Source organism: Primulina huaijiensis, chromosome 10, assembly GCF_012295235.1.
Source record: "Primulina huaijiensis isolate GDHJ02 chromosome 10, ASM1229523v2, whole genome shotgun sequence".
NCBI classification, from domain to species: Eukaryota; Viridiplantae; Streptophyta; class Magnoliopsida; order Lamiales; family Gesneriaceae; genus Primulina; species Primulina huaijiensis.
The window spans coordinates 5,610,719-5,631,963 of NC_133315.1; the positions used below are offsets into that span (position 1 = coordinate 5,610,719).

The following is a 21,245-nucleotide window of genomic DNA, read 5'->3' on the forward strand; positions in this document are numbered from 1 at the left end:
CATTTATTTTGCAAATCTTGTGAAAACTGTCAGAAGATGGGATCAATTTCAAAACGAAACATGATACCTTTAAATCCAATCATAATTATTGAAATATTCGATAGTTAGGGGATAGATTTTATGGGTCCATTTCCATTATCTTTTGGATATACGTACATTTTAGTCGCTGTTGATTATGTTTCAAAATGGATTGAAGCAATTGCATGTAGAACTAATTATCATAAAGTTGTTATAAAATTTTTAAAAGAAAATATTTTTAGCCTATTTGGAATACCTAGAGCAATAATTAGTTGTGGGGGAAGTCACTTTATAAATAAATCATTTTCTTCTTTGTTAAGAAAATATGGCATTACACATAAAGTTTCTACCCCATATCATCCTCAAAGTAATAGTCAAGTTGAACTTGCAAATAGAGAAATAAAACAAATTTTAGAAAAAACAGTTAATCCAAATCGAAAAGATTGGTCTTTAATATTAACTGATGCATTATGGGCATATAGAACTGCATTTAAGACATCATTAGGGATGTCACCATATAGGTTAGTTTTTGGTAAGCATTGTCATTTACCGGTTGAACTTGAACATAAAGCTTATCGGGAAATATAATTAAAGCATTTAATATTAATTTAGATGATGCATCTAAATTAAGAAAATTGCAATTAAATGAACTTGAAGAATTAAGAAATGATGCATATGAAAATTCAAAGATTTATAAAGATAAAACTAAAGCCTTTCATGATAAAAATATTATGAGAAAGTCATTTGAAATTGGACAAAAAGTTTTACTTTATAATTCTCGTTTGCATTTATTTCCAGGAAAACTAAGATCGAGATGGTCAGGACCATTTATAGTTAAATTTGTTTATCCTCATGGTGCTGTTGATATTGAAAATCCTAAAAATAATGACGTGTTTAAAGTTAATGGGCAAAGACTTAAGCCTTTTATAGAAAATGAAATTCTTAATGATGATTTTATGCCTTTATATGATCCACAATAGTTGTTTGATATTTTCATTTTGTTTTTGCAGATTCTAGTTCATTTCCCGGTTAAGTGGCGGATAACGGTACTCCGTGACTATCTAAGTCGGTTTTTTCAGTTTTCCCAAAATAATTGAAATATATAATAATAATAATAATAATAATAATAATAATAATAATAATAATAATAATAATAATAATAATAATATGGATGCTTGTATTGTGAATCTTCGTAAATATTTTGCTTGTTTACCTGATAATGCGTTGAAAAAAATTTATAAAGCTAGATGTGAGCGACTAAGGTTGATGATGTCATATGGCATACCGAATGATATCCGGTTGATAATTGAAGCAAAAGTCCGATTGGTTGGGGAAGCAAGTGAAATAATAATAAGACATATGCCAGGATTTGGTAAAAGCACATATGCCAAGAAGCGAAGAGCTAAACGTATAGGTGGATGTCATAAATGTGCAAGGTGGACTTGTAAAGGGAAATGCAAAAATGTTGGAATGACATCAATGAATAGAGAAGATAAAATTTTATTCATTAAGAATGGTCTGAGTAAAGAGCCTTTGGATAATTTTCTAGAGGTTCTTGATACGCATTCTAGTGGGTACGTGCAAAATGAACTTCTTAAACTATGGTGGCAATTTCAACATGAGGAATATAAATATGGATGGTGGAATCAGCCTTATAAAGATCCTACTGTAGTAACGCATATCTTTTTAGATAAGTAAATATATATATACAATTTCGTCTCGGGAATCTGACGATAAAAGACAATGTTTGCCAATTTTAAGAAAATTAGATGGGAAGCATATCCTCGACTCATAGAAGGCGTTGAAGCCGTTACCGAACGTAAAATCAGATGAAGATGTGAGCCACAATCACAACTACGCTGTATATATGTGTTTTAATTTATGTCATTTTTATTTTCTTTTAATAATAATAATTTCCTGTTCAAATATTGACTTTTGGCATGTTACGCTTATAAATTCATATGTTGTGATCTAACAATTGCAGAAAACATATTTCTCAACATGTCGACGTCCACGGTAAGTAGAATAAAAAATATTTGTGTATTTTGTGGATCTAGTGCAGGAAAAGATTCAATTTATGAAGAGGTAGCAGAAAAGCTTGGAATAACACTTGCTAAAAAAAAGATTCATTTGATATATGGTGGTGGTGACGTTTGTCTCATGGGAAAAGTTGCAAAAGCTGCGCATGCATGTGGAAGTGAAGTCTTAGGCATTATTCCGGTTACCTTAGCCAGTCTTACTGGACCAAAAATAGGAGAAGAAGTGAAAGTGGACAACGTGTATGAACGAATTACTCAAATGATTGAACATTCAGATGCATTCATTGCTTTGCCAGGAGATTTCGATACTTTGAAAGAAATATTTCATATTGTTTGTTGGGCACAATTAAATATCCACAATAAGCCAATTGGTTTGTTAAATGTTAACAATTATTATGATAAATTGCTATTGTTTCTTAATGATGTTGTGGAACATGGATTTATTTAATTAGCTTCGCGAAGGATGTTAGTTTCTGCTACAAGTGAAGGTGAACTTATTGATTTACTGCAAGGATTTATTCATGAACCGGATCCATTCTTATCTCAACTTAATTGGCCAACATCCAAGAGTAAGAAAAGAAAATTCATGTGATGCTAAAATTGTGATTCAACGGTATATTTTAATTTTTTTTCTTTAAGGTATGAAAAATCTCCTCTTCTTCTTCTCCTCTTAGTTTGTTTTTGTATAAAAATAAAAATATATATATATTCATATATATAGTAATAATAATAATAATAATTTTTAGTTCAATGTCGAGTAAGGTGTCAGTAAAATGTACCTGAGACGCATTAGTTAATAATTATTGGAAAATCACAATACGCTAGATTTTAATATTCATTATATTCAAATTACAGAATACAAGAAAAAATTAGTTTTTCATATATACCAATTTATATATATATATATATATATATTTATTTTATATAATAATATATATATAGATGTGTTTTTTTTTTTTTTTTCACATAATATATAAAATAACAATATATATATATTTTTAATTTCTAAATTTTTTTATGATAATATAGTCAAAAAGATAATTCACACCACCCACCATAACATGTATAATATCGAGAATTTTTTTGTAAAAGCCTCAACTCCATATTCTTTCAGGTCAAAATATTTAATGGATAGCTGATTTACACTCATGGAGTTGGAATGAATATTAACTCTAATTGAAAAAGGCTAATTATTAAAGCAGAAAATTAAATAAACTAATATTGAAAACAAAATTGGAAAATTTACAAAGAATTAAATCCTTTTTTTTTTCTTTTTTTTCTTTTTTATTTTTCTTTTTTTATTTACTTGATTGCAAAATTTTACAATGACATAAATTTTTTTTTATCCAAACATTCTACCATAAATGTTTATATATATAAACATTTATGGTAGAATGTTTGGATAAAAAAAAATTTATGTCATTTTAAAACTTTGCAGTCACGTTAATAAAAAAAGAAAAATAAAAAAGAAAAAAAAGAAAAAAAAAGGATTTAATTCTTTGTAAATTTTCCTATTTTGTTTTCAATATTAGTTTATTTTATTGTCTGCTTTACTAATTAGCCTTTTTCAATGAGAGTTAATAATCATTCCAACTCCATGAGTGTAAATCAGCTATCCATTAAATATTTTGACCTGAAAGAATATGGAGTTGAGGCTTTTACAAAAAAATTCTCGATATTATACATGTTATGGTGGGTGGTGTGAATTATCTTTTTGACTATATTATCATAAAAAAATTTAGAAATTAAAAAAATATATATATATATTGTTACTTTATATATTATGTGAAAATAATAATAAAAACACATCTAATTATATATTATTATATTAAATGAAAATATATATATATATATAAATCGGTATATGAGTTTGTTTTTAAAATGAATATGTTTGTATATTTGAATATATAAAAGGAATAAAGAATCTAGGTTGTGATTTTCCGATAAATTTTATTACTAAGGGACTAGTAATAAGATAGTGTGGGGGTGTGATGAAACTTAAAATTAATAATTTATTATATGTTAAAACCTATATTTTAAAATTTAAGTTTCATTAAAATTATAAAATTATGTTATTTTAGTATTGTGTGTTTATATTTAAATGTCTTACTAAATATGTTTTATTTTCAGGTTTTCTACGTGTTGGTAAAATAATGATAACTCAAGCTAGAAAATTTAAATGGAGATGATTCAAACATGTTTGAAATCCTTGAAAAATTATCTACAATTTTGCAGAAGACATGATTGCCTAAAAAGTTGGTTAAGATGATCAAATTGTGAAAATATCAAAAGGAGGACAAATTTACTTTCACCATGACCAGCATATAGTACAAAAATCATAACTATTTCAATATTTAACCAAATGAGGTGAACCAAGTAGCCATATTCATCTACAGATAACGCCCCACATGTTTGCTGTTTTGAGTAGAGTCAAATTCGGTGATTAAAGTAGTGGAACAAGGCATTGAAGAAGGGACATGGAATTGAAGTTGGAGGAAACAAAGACTACTATTACAACTACATGGCATTGATAAAATTTTTGACCCTTTCTCTCATTTGGCCTATAAATAGAGGCCTTGTGCTAGCTTGAGAATCATTCTATCTCATTGTAAAATATAGTGTGAGTTTGTATAAAAGTTGTAAGTTCCAATATATTTTTCATTTTCCCAATTATGAGTGATGTTTTTAGTGTTGATCAAAAGTAAGCTCATGTAAAGCTATATATATAATCATAGGTACCATATATAAAATATCGGTGAATTCGATATTTTCTATAGTGGGAACTATATTATATTAGGTGTGTGTTTAAATATTTAATTTTCTTGGAACCATTATTTATGGTACTTTCTTTTGTTTTAATTTTAGTTAAACAATATTGTATAAACCAAGAATAAATCCTCGAGCCTGGACAAAATTTATAATTTGTAAACTTCGTTCTTGTATTTGGTAAGTTATAATTGTTATAATTAATATATATTGGATTAGCCTTTCATTGCATTTACTTAATTGAGTTCCAATAATTAATATATATTGGATTAGCATTTCATTACATTTAATTGATTTTATTTCACGTAAGTTATAATTGTTATAATTTTCCTGGTTCATCATACTGGGGCCTGACCCTCTTTTCTGTTTATGCTGTGGTTGTTTTTGATGCCATAACAGATTATCCAGAAGGATTTGACGCGTCTGGTGGAGCGTCAGGTAGCGGTGCCCAGTAGTTGGATTGTTGATAGTTCTCAGCTATACAAGTGCATATATATATGTATTATCTTATCGAGTTATATATTTGCCAAGGGATGCCCTGCGTAGTTGTAGTGTTACTTTTACGATATTTTGGATTGTTGTTGCGTGATCGAGCCTTGTCGGCTCTGTATGTGTTAGTCCTGACCAGTGCGGCTATAGGTTTGTGAATTGATGTTATGACTTTATTTCGAGTATATAAATGTTGTTTGTGTTGTTTGAAAATTTTTTGGGATGTTCTACTTACGGGGAGGTCATGCCGAAATTTCTATTGGCCAAAAAGAAAAATTTTTAATCGCTTTCGCTGTTTACATTAACGAATCTGTTTGTTTGGTCATTAAACGCTAATCAAGAGCACGGGCCCCACACAAATACGAGCAAAGGACCTTCGTGAACCATCAGCAGTAATCTCATCAATCTTAATCGGATTCCCGAGGATCTTACCAATCTTAAAAAGACACTCTTTGTGATACAAATGGAGTGGAAAATCAATAATTCTCCCCAAACTGGAGTAATCGATGACTCAGCCTCAAATTTAAACTCCAGAGTCCATTTAAAAATCGAAGTCTCAATAGAAATAAATTCCTGAGACCAGAATTTCAGATAATCCTCCTCAACACTAAAAATGATAACCATAAACCCTCGAGAAAATAATTTAACCGAATGCGAACCAACTATGCCCGATCGAGAAAAAACGGTCAGAATAACACTATTGGGTGAGGCACTGCAGTAAAAGTCATAAAACTGTGAACGACAAACCAAACCTAATACTAGCATTTTTAAAAAATATCATAAACAAATTACATCCTCTCAAACCACTCATAAGCATAGAAGTCATCAAAATCTTTAAAGTAATGTAAAATCATAACTATGCGGAAAACTAGCAATGCATAGGTCCTCGGGTTAGTGCACCATCTGCCCAGCCAGTTCAGTCATCCAACCCTCCTGTCTCAACATCAAAATCCTCACCTGTATCATTCACACCTAGTGAGTCTATTGACTCAGCAAGCCTTAACCATAGTAACAAGTAATATGTATACATCTACATGCAATAGTGAAAATACTTTTAATAAAAATAACTTTTCATGAATATGCATAAATTTAAACATTTTCTTTCATCATATACATAAACATTTACGTTTTCCCTTTAGATGAATTCAGATCATTAATTGTGACTTTCGTATCAGTTATTTGTCGATTGATCAATCTTACGTATTACCATAGTACCACGCAGCGGGGACATCAGCGATACTCTCACCCGTCAACTGAGCCTTGGCCTTACATGTCACCGTGTCATTTCGTATTTTTATTCTTGTTCGTGTTCGTGTTCGTGTTCGTGTTCGTATTCGTCTTAGTCACAATCAAATCACCCCCTTCAAAACATGTATATGGCATAAAAACGAAAATAAATAAGAGGGTAACATATTTTTCAAGCAAACATGTATAATCACACATAATATGATATGAACGATGAGAAAAGAAAGATTAAGGCGTGCCTTTGTGTGTTTCACGCACGAAAATCAATTCTAGACGCAAAGAACATTGGCGGAGAGACGGGGAATCCTTGCTGCATTTTGTTCCTCCAAAAACCAATGGGATTTGACTAAAAACATGTGGTGTGTGTTCGTGTGTGGTGAGGAGAGAAAATCCTAGGTTTCTTGTGTGATATGAAGTGTTTTGTGGTTTGAAAACTCCATATTTTGATATAAATAATCCAGTATAAAGCTAAGCCCAATAACATGTTTATAATAGGCCCATTATAATGTAGGAAAAATATCTCGTTTAGGAAATCTTTTGAAAATAATAACCGAGCCTCCAAAAAGTTCTTGTTTTCTTCCAAAATCGATTACCGGTTTAAAATACGTCTGGGCATGTAAAAACACCTCAAAAACATCATTTTCAAAAATCACATATTAAATATGCTATATATTAAATAATTAAAAATAAACATTTAATAAAAATATTTTCCCTTTTTTCCAGTCCTCAGTCTCCGTTTCTCGGTCGTGTCTCGAATAACCCTTGAAAACACAGTTTTATGTGTTCTAATAGAAAACCACATTTTAAACATATAATCATGCCTACAATATTTAATCAACACAATTAAAATAATTTAATTAAGCATCATCCATTTTCCCTATATGTGCATGCAGTTGGATTACGTTATCGCATTTTGGATTTTACAGGCTCACTAGACTTGATCGATGCAAATCATGTTTTTGAGGAGACGGGAGGTGGTGACCAGTGAGCAGGCTCGGGTCAGTGGCAGTGCAAACCCGAGGACTTGTAGTTCACGAGTTTTATTACGCAAATTTTTAAAACTATTTACTTTGCTTTTATTGCACTGACTTTGGTGACTAGTATGCTGAACCTTTATATTATGTTAGACATTTTCAAATTATGCTGGAGGTTTTAACTTGGGATTTTTATGGTTGTGGAATTTAAAATATGGAATTTTTATATTTAATTTATTTTTAGTACGAGTGGTGATCGTGATTTATTATACGAGTTATATTTATAAAAAATTATTTAATAAAAATTTTTTAAATTTTTTGCAAATATTATAGTATTAGTATTTTAAGACACGGTTCTTCATAGTTGGTATCAGAGCGCAAGGTTTCCTGATATAGGGTTTTGCCACTGCTGGTTCCGAGAAGCTCATGAAGTCACGCCTCAAATATGTAAGTTTTTTTACGATTTTAAAAGCATTAAATGTTAAGTACGAGTTTCTTTAAACTGCATGTTTAAGTTTCAACCGTTTTTAGCATGTTATATGAGTAGTTCGGTCACGCATGTTGGTTACGTGTTGGGTTAAATTATGGAACAGTATGCCTCCTACACGTGTTATTGACCGTAAGGGCCGTGAGGCTCTTGATGAGCAGAGAGTTTCCCCTCCACGTCGACCACCAGACCTTCTTGCTCAGATGCTTGAGGGCATGACTCAGTTCTTTGTGCACTTTGCAAGGAACAATGCTGAGGTGGATAGGAGGACGAAAAATAAGGCAGTGTATGAGCGATTCCGTAAGATGGATCCTAAGGATTTTGGGGGTCAGACTGATCCTATGGTGGTCGGGGGGTGGATTAAGTCCATAGGGGTGATCTTTACCTTTATGGAGCTCTAGGATGCTGCTAGGGTTAGGTGCGTTACTTATTTGCTAAAGGATGATGCTCGATTATGGTCGGAAGGAGCATCAGTGTTGGTGAATCTGCAGACCCTTACTTGGGAAGGCTTCAAGGAGGCATTCTACTCCAAGCATTTCACTGATGAGGCACGTTCCCGACTAACTAGGGAGTTTATAACGTTGAGGCAGGGAGACCGCAGTGTGGTGGAGATCGTAAGAAAGTTCAAACAGGGGTGTCACTTCATGTCTCTGATAGCTAATGACGCAAGGGAGAAGCTGAGGCACATCATGGATGGATTACGGCTGTTCTTGCGCCGTGATGTTCATATAGTTGGTCCTCTTACTTATGTCGTTGCAGTGACAAGAGCTTTGGCGGCTGAACAGGATCAGAAGGAAATCGAATTTACAGGCAGGGCAAGAGGCCTTTACAGGAGCCTCAGTGACTGTTTCAGCAGCCAGCTAAGAGACTGTTTCAAGAGCCTAACAAGGGCGAAGGACAACCACCACCACAGAAGAAGGATGCTCAGAAGCATGTTGAATATCCGGTGTGCCCAAAGTGCAGCCGCATGCATGAAGGAGAGTGTCTATGGGGTTCAGGCAAGTGCTTTAAGTGTGGATCTTCTGATCATATGCTTAAGAATTGTCCACAGTAGAAGCAGCCAAGGAGGCAAACCCAAACACTACATTCTAGACAGGGAGGATCTATATGGCGGGAGTAGCCACGAATGCTCTATTATATTCCGAGGCACTCATTCTTTTATATCAGATGGCTTTGTGACTTATTTGGGCGTCAAGCCCACTAGGCTGGATGTGAGTTATTCTGTGATCATTACATCTGGAGAGAAATTGTCTAGTTCTAGTGTGGTCATAAGCTTGAGTCTCGAGCTACAAGGCCACACAGTCTACGCTGACCTTATTGTATTACCGATGCCCGAGTTTGACATCATTCTAGGAATGGATTGGTTGTCAAAGAATTGAGTGTCCATCGACTTCGAACGAAAATCAGTGAGGGTCAGACCATTGGGCAAGGATGAGTTCGTATTCGAGCCAAGCGGACGCAACAGAACGCCGCGGATGATAACATGTCATCAGGCGAGGAAAATTATGCTTAAGGGGTGCCAGGCGTTCTTAGTAAGCATTATTTCCGCCCCTGATGGTACTAGTCAGACCGTAGTAGACGTCCAATTGTCAGAGATTTTCAAGATTTCTTTCCTGAAGACATTGCGGGTATCCCACCTGAGCGCGAGGTGGAGTTTTCCATTGATCTTATGCCGGGTACCGTGCCAATCTCCAAGGCACCGTATCGATTAGCGTCCGCAGAGATGAAGGAGCTCAACAGCAGATACATGAGCTACTGGATAAAGGATTCATACGCCCTAGTTGCTCACGTTGGGGCGCACTAGTTCTCTTAGTGAAGAAGAAGGATGGATGCATAAGGCTTTGTATTGACAATCGGGAACTGAATAGAGTTACAGTGAAGAATAAGTACCCATTGCCAAGGATCGAGGACTTATTCGATCAATTGAAAGGAGCTTCTGTATATTCCAAGATAGATCTTCGCTCCGGTACCCCCAGCTAGGGTTTTTTTTTTTAATTAATTTAATTTTTAAAATTTTTTTCAAAATTAATTTGTTTTAAAAAAAGAATGACAATTTTACGGCAATCCGTGCTTACGAAGCATGGACGGTGCCCACGTGGAGCACGGTCCGTGCTTCGTAAGCACAGATCGTGCTCCACCTTGGAGCGTACACGCTTTGTAAGCTCTACCTTGGAGCGTCCACGTTTTGTAAGCGCGGACGCCTCCACCCACGTGGAGCACCGGTCTGTGCTTCGTAAGCACGGACTCTGTAAATATCTATTTTTTTCGCTTTTTTCTGTCCATTTGATTTTCTTTTCTTAAGCCTTCACTTGAATATTCAGAAGTTCACGTGGAGTAAAATAATTGTACTGGTATTGAAATTTTTTAGTATATATGATCGATCATATAGACAATTGAGTTATCGATTTCTTCTTGAATTTGAGAGCAATTGAGTTATCAATTTCTTCTTGAATTTTCTCTCAAATTTCATTGGTAAAATGTCTAACATTGATATACTCTTATATTTTGGTTGTCATGTGGTTATCGATAATGGATCAGTTGAATATAGCATTCCATTTGTTAGACCGATACGAGTAGTACGGTCTATTAATTTGTTGGAGTTGGTTGAAGTTGTGCATAAAATGTTAGGAATCGATCCAACAAATTTTCTTTGAAGTTGTCAACAAATATTCATTCATGGAGAGATCATCTTGGCGTGAAATTCAAGTCCATCTCGTTGATGATGATTTTTTACAGTTTATAATGCAATGTGACAATATGCATATGTTGCATTTATACATGGAAGCAAATTCAATTGAGCATCACGTTGGATTTGATGATCATGAATCCTACGTTCGACATGCATCCGATTCTGGTTTCAATAACCAACCCGATACTTCTACATATGGTGGTTTTCAGGAGCAAGAAGCTTATGTTCCACAGGTTACTGAAGGACTCGGTAATATGAGTTTTGATGATGTAAGTGGGTCTTGGGATCAATATATCAATGTCTCGTGAGAACAAAATCATGTTCAATATTGGCCGAATCCAACATTAGATACGAGTGCACGTTGTCCGGATCAGACCAATAATGATGATATTTGGAGGACTGATTCTAAACCCGATATTTCATACAGTGAGTCTGAAGAAGAAGAATTGAATGCTGATGATGAAGTGAATACTTGTACATATCCTGATGAGGGGACATCATCTCGACAACCACCTTATGACACAGTACAGAGGCAGACTGTACCATTTCTTTCAAATACTTCTGAAATACCATCATTTTTCAATAAATTTTTTGGGGAAGAGCCTCCCGATTCTGTCGATGTACCTTCTGGAGTGCAATCAAGCTATTACAATCCGGATAGAGGTGAATTATGTGTTAATATGTTATTTAAAGATAAGAATGATCTTATTGCATCTGTGAAGGATTATTCAGTCAGAGTTGTCAGGCGTGAGTACCGTGTCGTGGAAAGCACACGCAGTTTGTGGAAGTTACGTTGTAAAAACAATTCTTCTACGGTTTCTTGTCGATGGGGACTTCGCGCATCTTTGAAGGCCAAGACTGGGTATTGGAAAATAACAAAATATGGCGGACCTCACACATGTATATCTACCTCTGTTGGTATAGACCATAAGAATTTGAACAGTGAGATGGTGGCACATACGCTATTGGGAGTTGTTCGTTGTGATCCTGCGTACGAGATTAAGTATATCATCGAAAATGTGAAAGATAAATATGGATATCAAATCTCGTATACGAAGGCATGGCGAAGTTTGAAACGTGCTATGGAAATTGCTTATGGTACATGGAAGAGCTCCATTCAATTACTTCCCAAATATATGCGTGCTTTGTCCAAATATAATCCGGGAACAGCTGTGGAGTGGAAGCATCTCAGAGCAAACACTGAAATGAGTAAGACATTGAACTATGTTTTCTGGGCATTCAAGCCGTGTGTTGATGGGTTTCGGCAATGTCGGAAAATAATAAGTGTCGATGGTACACACTTGTATACAAAATACAAGAACAAAATGTTGATCAGTGTCACTCTGGATGCGAACAATCAGGTTCTACCGCTAGCGTTTGCTATTGTGGACGAAGAAACAACAGATTCTTTGAAATGGTTCTTGGAGCACTAAGGAAGACATGTTGTTCGTGGTGAAAATGGTGTGTCTTATTTCTGATAGGCATAAGGGAATCGTGCGCGCAACTGGGGAAATCATCGTCATAATTATAATGATACAAATGGCTCCCGGTCCTACAATCAGGTGGATTGCGTCTTCTCGTCCCTCTACGCAATCCTATATGTTCAGGATTTTTCTCATTTGAGTAACTTGGAAAAGTGATAAGTGAAATAAAATTTCTCTATGGTCGAGTGTCATGAATAAGATGCTGAGGATCAACATTAAGCATATTAGTAAAACTTTGTGTGTTCGACCAATACGGAGTCTGAAATTCCGGCTGACCAAACGAACGAAAGTCCCTAAACCCTGAATCACTTAAAAACCAGGTTGTGTAGTTGAGGTTCCTGCAACATTCAATTCGGTCGACGGAATAATAGTAGAGGTTCCTGCAAACCCAGTTGGTTTCATAACCATGTCACATCCCCACCCGAGTGATGACTGATGTGAAAATGGAGAAGGCGTACTGAAATTTTGTTGAACATTATATTGTCCAACAAAAGTATTGTACGGATATGGTTGAAAACCAATGACAGAAACAACAGGTGATATGGTGCGCACAGTTATTCGATTATACCATAGGAAGTAGTCTTCGTCAGTTTGCATCGATCGCCCGTATCGCACCCCTTTAGCAACATATCTCATCCTATTATTCCACAACTCAATTGAATATCTATGATAATATCTCCAATCGGTGTTTCGATGTCCTATTCTGGTGATATTTTGCATATCATCATTGTCGATGGTAGACCCTGGAATTGATTGTCGTCTTCTAAATTGTGGCATCACCTGATTAGGACGGTGCATCTCCACAATGTCAAAGCATATAAGATGACAAACACATCGCCATATTTTGTTGTCGTATGAATCAATAATCGTCTTCACATCTATTTCATTCTTCTGATAAACGACCCAATTAAAATGTTCAAATTAGAAATTCATCTACTCAAAACAAAATAATCTTCATTCAATCACTATTAAATATTAAAATTAAATAATACCTCGTTATTATTCATACGATCTATAGAATCCCTTATAATTCTTACAGAATGTGTTGGCGAATGTGTGTAACTAAATTCAATTTTCCACCTACAATTTAAAAAAAATTACATATAAAAAATTTATACAAGATATATATGATATTACCACAATAGTTTTTAAATATTACCGTGCACCATACGGAGAAACTGGAATAATAGCATCTGGATTAACGGGAGGTACACCTAATGTTAACCCACCTCGACCGGGGTTAACACATTTAATCCTGCTCCATGCCCATATCTGCTTACAATAATAAAAATAGTTCAACAAAATTACCTAAAAACTTGTGTTAAATAATCACATTACATTAACGATACCTACAGGATATATAAAGGTCCAACCATTGTTGTCTTCTCTATACGTGAAACGTTACACAACTCACGGTATAGAAATGTTAAAACTGCACTACCCCAACTATAAGACTTCACGTTATCAATATCCCGTAGCAGTTGCAAAAATATTAGTCTAGCAGACCCTCCTTGATAGTCAGGGAGTATTATTCCTCCAATAATCATTAACGCTACACAACGTGTAAATTTAACAACATCTACTTCTGAAGTATCATCAGTAACAAGGTTAGACATACAATGATCGTATAGTGCAGTGATAGACTGATGACCACCTTTCAAATGTTTTGATAATGGCAAAAATCCCAACAAATCCAAACAGATGTGTTGCCATTCCTCAACTTTATGTGACACATATATTCCAGTTACTGCTTCACTATCAATTGTTAAGCCCCAAATTATTGAAACATCTTGCAACGTGACGGTTGCTTAACCACATGGAAAATGAAACGTGTGTGTCGCCAACGTTCAACAAGAGCAGTAATCAAATGATTATCAAAAACTTGTGAGCCACATTCTAAAACTCCATAGAAACCCATATGATTCAAAAATGTAAGCACACGATTGTGTATATAATCATCAGTGTATAACTTCCAAATCAAATTGTCTGACCTCTTCACTTTGATAATATCATCAACAGTTAGGGAAGAAATTGTTGATGACATATGTGTCTCTTGTAAATAGAGGACACTGGGATCTTCGGGACCTCGATTCTGTGTCATTCTGAAATATGTTGTCGATCTTCTAAAATTCAATATATAGTAAGCACCGATGTCAAAAAAGTTTTGAGACGGAAGGAAAAATTATGAAGAATAGAAGAGAAAAATGGATGGGTTAAGAAGGAGGAAGGAGGAGATGAGGAGGGATAAGGTGGAGGGGGGATGGAGCGTCCGCGCTCTATGAGCGCGGACGCTCCAACGTGGAGCAGGGTTCGTGCTTACGAAGCACGGACCATGCTCTACGTGGGCACCGTCCGTGCTTCGTAAGCACGAATTGCCGTAAAATTGTCATCTTTTTTTTTAAATTAATTTTGAAATAAATTTTAAAAATTAAATTATTTTAAAACAACCCCCTCCCCCCCAAGCTGAGGGTGAAGGACACAGATGTGCACAAGACAACCTTTAGAGCTCGCTATGGACATTACGAGCTCCTAATGATACCGTTTGGATTGACGAATGCTCTAGCGATCTTCATGGATCTCATGAATCACGTATTTCAGCCTTACTTAGACCAGTTTGTCATCGTATTCATAGATGACATCCTCATTTATTCGAAAAACCAGGAGGAGCATGACCAGCATCTGCATACCGCATTGCAAGTACTGCAGAATCGTAAGTTGTCTGCAAAATTCAGCAAGTGTGAACTGTGGTTAGAGAAAGTGGTATTTTTGGGACACATTATCTCTAGAAGTGGCATTGAAGTTGACCCGTCCAAGGTAGAAACAGTGAAGGAATGGGTCGAGCCGAAGAATGCATCAGAAATCCACAGTTTATTGGGCTTAGCGGGTTACTATAGAAAATTCATTCAGGGATTTTCTTATATTGCAGTGCCACTCACCTCATTGACGAAAAAAGAATGCCAAGTTTGTATGCAGTGCTGACTGCCAGAAGAACTTAACACTTTGAAGCAAGCTCTTATAACAGCGCCAGTTTTAGCCATGCCATCAGGGCAAGGCAACTTTGTGTTGTACACTGATGTTTCTAATCTCGGATTAGGCATCGTATTGATGCAGCATGGCCGAGTCATCGCGTATGCCTCCAGATAGTTGAAGGTGCATGAAAAGAATTATCTGATTCGCGATCTTGATTTAGCTGATGTGGTTTTTTCCTTGAATATATGTAGACACTACAAGTATGGCGAGAAGTCACTACAAGAAAAATGATTTTCTGCAGCACGTCATCAACAGCGTACATTAAAAGTACGCTGCAAATATTACTTTTAACGGCGTGCATCCATATGTGCGCTATTAATATTATTGCACTTGACAGTATTAACGGCGTGCATTAAAAGCACGCTGCGGATATTACTATCCGCAGCGTGCAGTTATATGTGAGCTGTTAATAACTTATGCAATTTTCGCAGCGCACAATAGAGGCACGCTGTTAATAATATTATTAACGGCGTGCATGTTTATGTGCGCTGTTAATAGTAAATCATTTTTTTTAAAAAAATCATTTTTTTTAACGGCGTGCATATAAAAGCACGCTGGGGTGCGCCATCATTTAGCGACGGTTTATTTAACCATCGTCGATTTAAATTTAGCGACGGTAGTATTTACACCGTCGCTATTAGCGACGGTTTTTATTAAACTGTCGCCGATTTAAAACTAGCAACGGTTAAAAATAACCGTCGCCAAATTTAGCGACGATTTAGCATTAATCGTCGCTATAATAGCGACGGTTTTTATTAAACTGTCGCCGATTTAAAACTAGCAACGGTTAAAAATAACCGTCGCCAAATTTAGCGACAATTTAGCATTAATCGTCGCTATATTTAGCAACGGTTTTATTTTATCCATCGCAAATTTTTAAATCGGCGACGGTTTAATATATAACGGTTGCTATTAGCGACGGTTTTAATACAAACGTCGCTAATAGTCTATAAATATCCGCCTTTCCTTCCCATTTTCTTCACAACACTCGGAATTTTTCTCACGATTTTAGGATTTTAGTTTCGATTTTAGGATTTTAATTTCGATTTAGTGTACTTTTTTGTTTCAATTTTTACTTAATTTGTAAATGTTATTAAAAATCATGAGTATTGTTATTAGATTGTAAGTTTTTTTAAAAAATTTATAAAATTATAAAATTAATTTTTTTTATTTTAACATAAAGATTAGCGACGGATTATGAAATCCCGTCGCTAAATGTAGACCGTCGCTAAACTTAGCGACAGTTTAAAAATCGTCGCCTATAAATTTAGCGACGGCAATTTAAAACGGTCGCTAAAATTAGATTTTGCACTGATTATTAACGGCGTACATTGCACGCTGCGGAAAATTGTATTAACGGCGTGCATATGCACGCCGTGGATAATAAGATTAACAGCGCGCACATGTACGCCGCGGATAATCTTGAACTTTCAACAGCTTAGAACTTTGCAGCGTGCAATGTGCGCTGCGGAAAACGAATTTGCACGCTGCGAAAAGCCATTTTTCTTGTAGTGAGTGCTAGATATTTACTGATCACAAGAGTCTCAAATATTTCTTCACTCAGAAAGAATTGAACATGCGACAAAGACGGTGGCTAAAGTTTGTGAAAGATTATGACTGCAATATCAGCTATCTCCCGAGAAAAAGCCAATGTAGTGACGGATGTCTTGAATAGGAAAGCAGGAGTTATATCACAACTGTCGGTACAGAGACCTCTTCAGCTAGAGATGCAGAGATTTGATCTTGAGGTCTATTCTAGGGGCAGAGCTCCTAAATTATCCACATTGACGGTACAGCCCACTTTGATAGACACTATTCATGGTGGACAGACATCTGATGAGCAACTACAGAAATGGCAATCGAGAGATGAAGCTATGGGTCATAAGCTTAATACAATGAGCAATGAGATTGTAAGGTATAGAGGAAGGATTTGGGTGCCTAGATATGATTTTATTCGAGGAGATATATTGTCTGAAGCGCATACAGCGCCATATTCCATTCATCTAGGAGTCACCAAGATGTATAAAGTCTTGCAGATGCTTTATTGGTGGCCAGGAATGAAGCGAGACATTCGACGCTTTGTATCTGAATGTCTAACTTGCCAGCAGGAGAAAGCAAAACATCAGAGACCAGCATAGATGCTCAAACCTCTTCCTATTCAGATGATCTAACGTCATTTGGGTAATCGTTGATCGTCTTACCAAGTTGGTGCACTTCTTGCCGGTAAGGATGACGTTTTTGATGACGCAGTGTAACTAACCATACTTTCTTATACTACTTAAAATATGCGGAAATAATAACTTTTCTTACTTAATTAATAAATCATGACATTAAAATTATTAACTACTTAAGTAGCATTTCAAAAAAAAATTAAAATTAATAAATGTTAAGAATTCGAAAACTTTAAATAAAGAAATTCAAATACTAAATTATACGACTTACCATTAAACTCGGGACTCGACCCATGCTTAACCAACATCTTAAACTACAGTCCAGACCCATGAACACCTCTGGAACAGGAGAAAACCATTCCAACACAAGACATGCAACTCTAGGCCAAACAAGGACCCAATTCGACACGTTTTAGCCTCGAAGCACTCTGAACATGCCTCGGCACGAACCAAGCCCTAAACCTTGACCTTAGACACTAACCAAGCCACTGAATCTTCCGTTTCCAGCCCAGATCTCATTCACAAGCCATGGAACCACATGGCCATGACAGCCCTTGCATGAAGCTTCACGTGTAGCTGCCACGTTTTTGTTACCAGAAACCTTCCTGCCCAACCAGCCCTTAAACGACCAAGACCAGTCTCGCCCTAACACCCTAAGACATGCTCCAGACCCTAGCAAAGAGCCCTAACCCAGCCCATGTACTGGACCAAACGAACGAAGCCACAAGAGCCCTCACGCTCGCACATGCTGGCAACCTGCGCGCTCCATTTCTTTTGCGCAACCAGACCCCTTCCAAACCATATCCAGCCCATATCAGGATCCTAACATGACCCTAAGACACCTACTAAACACTGGCTAAAATTCCAAGACCAGCCCCTGATTGAACCATAATAATCGAAGCCAAAAACCAGCAACATACTCACACAAGCAGCCCTGCACATTAGCAAACATCATGGCTTAAATACCACACCAGACATTATCCGACCCACATAGGCTACCTATAAGCTTCTAAACACACCCAAAGACGTGACCCTACGCTGTAGCAAGGGTCCGGAACGATCCACATCAGCCTGAACATTAAACCTGATGCAAAAACGTGAGTTCTTCATGCAGTAATTTCAGGATTGAAAATAAATGGTTTAACCCGAAAGTTACATATATAGGGACGATTTTTTATGCATAAAATCATCAAATATAAAACTTGAATGATGCATCAAGAAATGTTTAGAGCATACCTTTGCGTCTAAACGCTCAAATAAACGAATACCGGCGCGAGAAAACGTATAGGATGAATGGAGGACGATTGCTACATGTTTTCCTTTTCAAAAACTTGCGAAGATCTCAAGAAACATGCAGATAAATTTTGAGAATGAAGGCTGCTGGAAGGAGAGCCTTGAACCGTGTGTGTAAAAGTGTTAGTTTGTGTGTTTGTGTGTGCGCGTGAGTCTTAGAGGCTTCTCTTCTTTTTTTAAAAAAAAAAAAAAACTTTGCAATTAAATTCAATACTAACTAAACTGATTAATCAAGCCATAAAATAATTATAAAAATATTTAACAACATGGTAAAGAATTAAATCCCTAATTTTGAAAATTGCTAATAAAATACTAAAATCTTTTAATTCATCTAATAAATTAAATTTGACTTTAAAATTCTAAAATTCATAAATCATTTAAAATAAATAGTTTCTTAACTTAAAATAAAATATAACATTTAATTTTATCGCCTTAATCGTCTCAGGTCTCCTATCCCGGGCTAAGCATCAAATATTCGCGTGAAATACTCAAACTCAAGAAATGCATTTAAATCTCATAAAAATAAACATACAAATATTTAAAATAAATTAAACATGTTGAATTTATCATTTAATTCTTTTAAATCAATTAAATTAATTAAACTATTAAATTATGCATACGGTTTACGTGTACTGATTTTTGGGCACTACAATTTCTCCCCCCTTAGCAAAATTTTGTCCTCGAGATTAGTCTAGTCTTGATTAATGAAAAGCTTAGGCTCACTTATTCATTTCATACTTAATCTAATTGACTATAAAATTTTTGGTTGATCTTTCATGCTTTCGTTGTATAGTACTCTGATAAGGCATCTTCCATTTTTATACATTTATACAAAATTCTCGATCTCATAAATCAAATATTTAACTAACTCAACATCCTCTATCAATTATAAATCCTAAAATACCCTAAGTTATTTTATCCTTTAAAAAACTAAATAATTAGTCAACTTTACCTTGAGTCGCCATAATAGTTTGTTTTAATTCACCAAAATATATTTCTATTGCTAAATCCAATATTGATCTATATTCATCATATCGTATCCATGATTGTAAGAAATAAAATACTTTAATAACGGTTGCTTAACTAACACTTCATTTCTATATATGTTAAACATATAGTTCTTGACACTCTCATAAACTTTCTTAATTCCAAAGCACTAAAAGTACTTTATTATTCAAGTCTGTCGAGTCACAATTTCCTATCATGATTTCATTTTAAATCTCGCTATAAAATCGAACACTTATATGTAATCTCAGAACTCAAGATAATATCAAATAACATTACATATACTAAAATCTTAACACACTAGGGAGGGAAAATTTTTTTATCCACTTTCCAATATAATTACTAATTACATGATCATTTTTGCTAAATCTTATATTAAATTTCTCCATTGGTGAATCACGATATGAAAATGGGTTATTATGATTTAAATTTTTTTAAACCTAAACTTTGAGATTTTTCTCATCACTCTTAGTAGCGTATGAAGAACCAAAACTTATTATGCTATTCTTTTCTCGATACCTATCAATGTTTCAGATTAATTTCTTAACCTCAATATATCATTTTTTAAATTTATTGCAGTCAAGATAATCCAAGGTTCTACATATCAAATTTAAACGCTTAGCATTCTTAAAATCTAAACTTAATATTCACAAGGTTAATTATTGGCCCAAAAATAATTTCTATATTAGAACATGAAAAATTGATTATAAAATTTTATCCAAAGATTTTCAAATACTAACCTTGCATAAAGAATCTATTACTCTTGAGTCAAAATTTCTCTTAAGTTGTAAGCTTAATTCAACTTATTCATTTACAAGTACGCTCCCCGTCTAAAATCTTAAATAATACTAATCCATAACATTCAAAAGAAATCTAATGAAAATCGCAAAAGAGAACATAAAAGTTTATTGACCACAAGAATATGCTTAAGTGTTTATTTTCTACGTATGAATTTAATCGAGTGTTAAAGATAGAATTTCTCATTTGAACGAACATCTTAATAAAACACTTAAATCCCTTAAGAAAAATGTTGTTTTCATTTTTTAGTAATTCCATTATCTATAGCTTAACAATATATCCAATATAAATATCCAATTGACTCTAATAAATATTTTTTTAAAAGAAATTTAAAATCTGTTATGTTAAGACCATCGCCATTTCATTAATCAATGAAACTTCAGTTTCAACTAATCCTATAAATCTCATAGTCCACAGAACTTAGCATCCATAAAATCATAAATTATTTACCTAATAAAAGTTACTACAAAATCCCAATGCATATTTCTAATTAGTCTCATAATACAAAATAAATGTCTCCAGACAACAACTATATTCTTAATCACCAATTAGAACATGAATTCAAATTTTCATAATCTCCAAAAATAAATATTTTATGACACTAACAATTATTTCTTAATAACTTTAGACAATTTTCCAAGTGTCCTCATCCTTAAAAAGTTTAGCAACCAAATTCTAAAACAGAGGTTTCTGGGCAATAAAAATCATAGCAATTCCAAGTGTCAATCAATTTAAACATAATTTATAATTATTTTAC

General features: G+C 34.6%; 2 protein-coding genes across 2 annotated transcripts; both read left to right on the plus strand.

Moving 5' to 3' along the window:
- The first annotated feature begins 8,125 nt into the window (after positions 1-8,125).
- LOC140985842 (uncharacterized) lies at positions 8,126-9,397 on the plus strand. The gene is made up of 2 exons (XM_073453794.1): positions 8,126-8,362; positions 8,420-9,397. Exons 1-2 carry the CDS (start codon positions 8,126-8,128, stop codon positions 9,395-9,397), a joined length of 1,215 nt encoding a protein of 404 aa, XP_073309895.1.
- A 7,437-nt stretch (positions 9,398-16,834) lies between these two features.
- Positions 16,835-17,359, plus strand: LOC140985843 (uncharacterized). Its single transcript, XM_073453795.1, has one exon. The coding sequence runs from the start codon at positions 16,835-16,837 to the stop codon at positions 17,357-17,359; it is 525 nt and encodes a 174-aa protein (XP_073309896.1).
- The last annotated feature ends 3,886 nt before the right edge of the window (positions 17,360-21,245 follow it).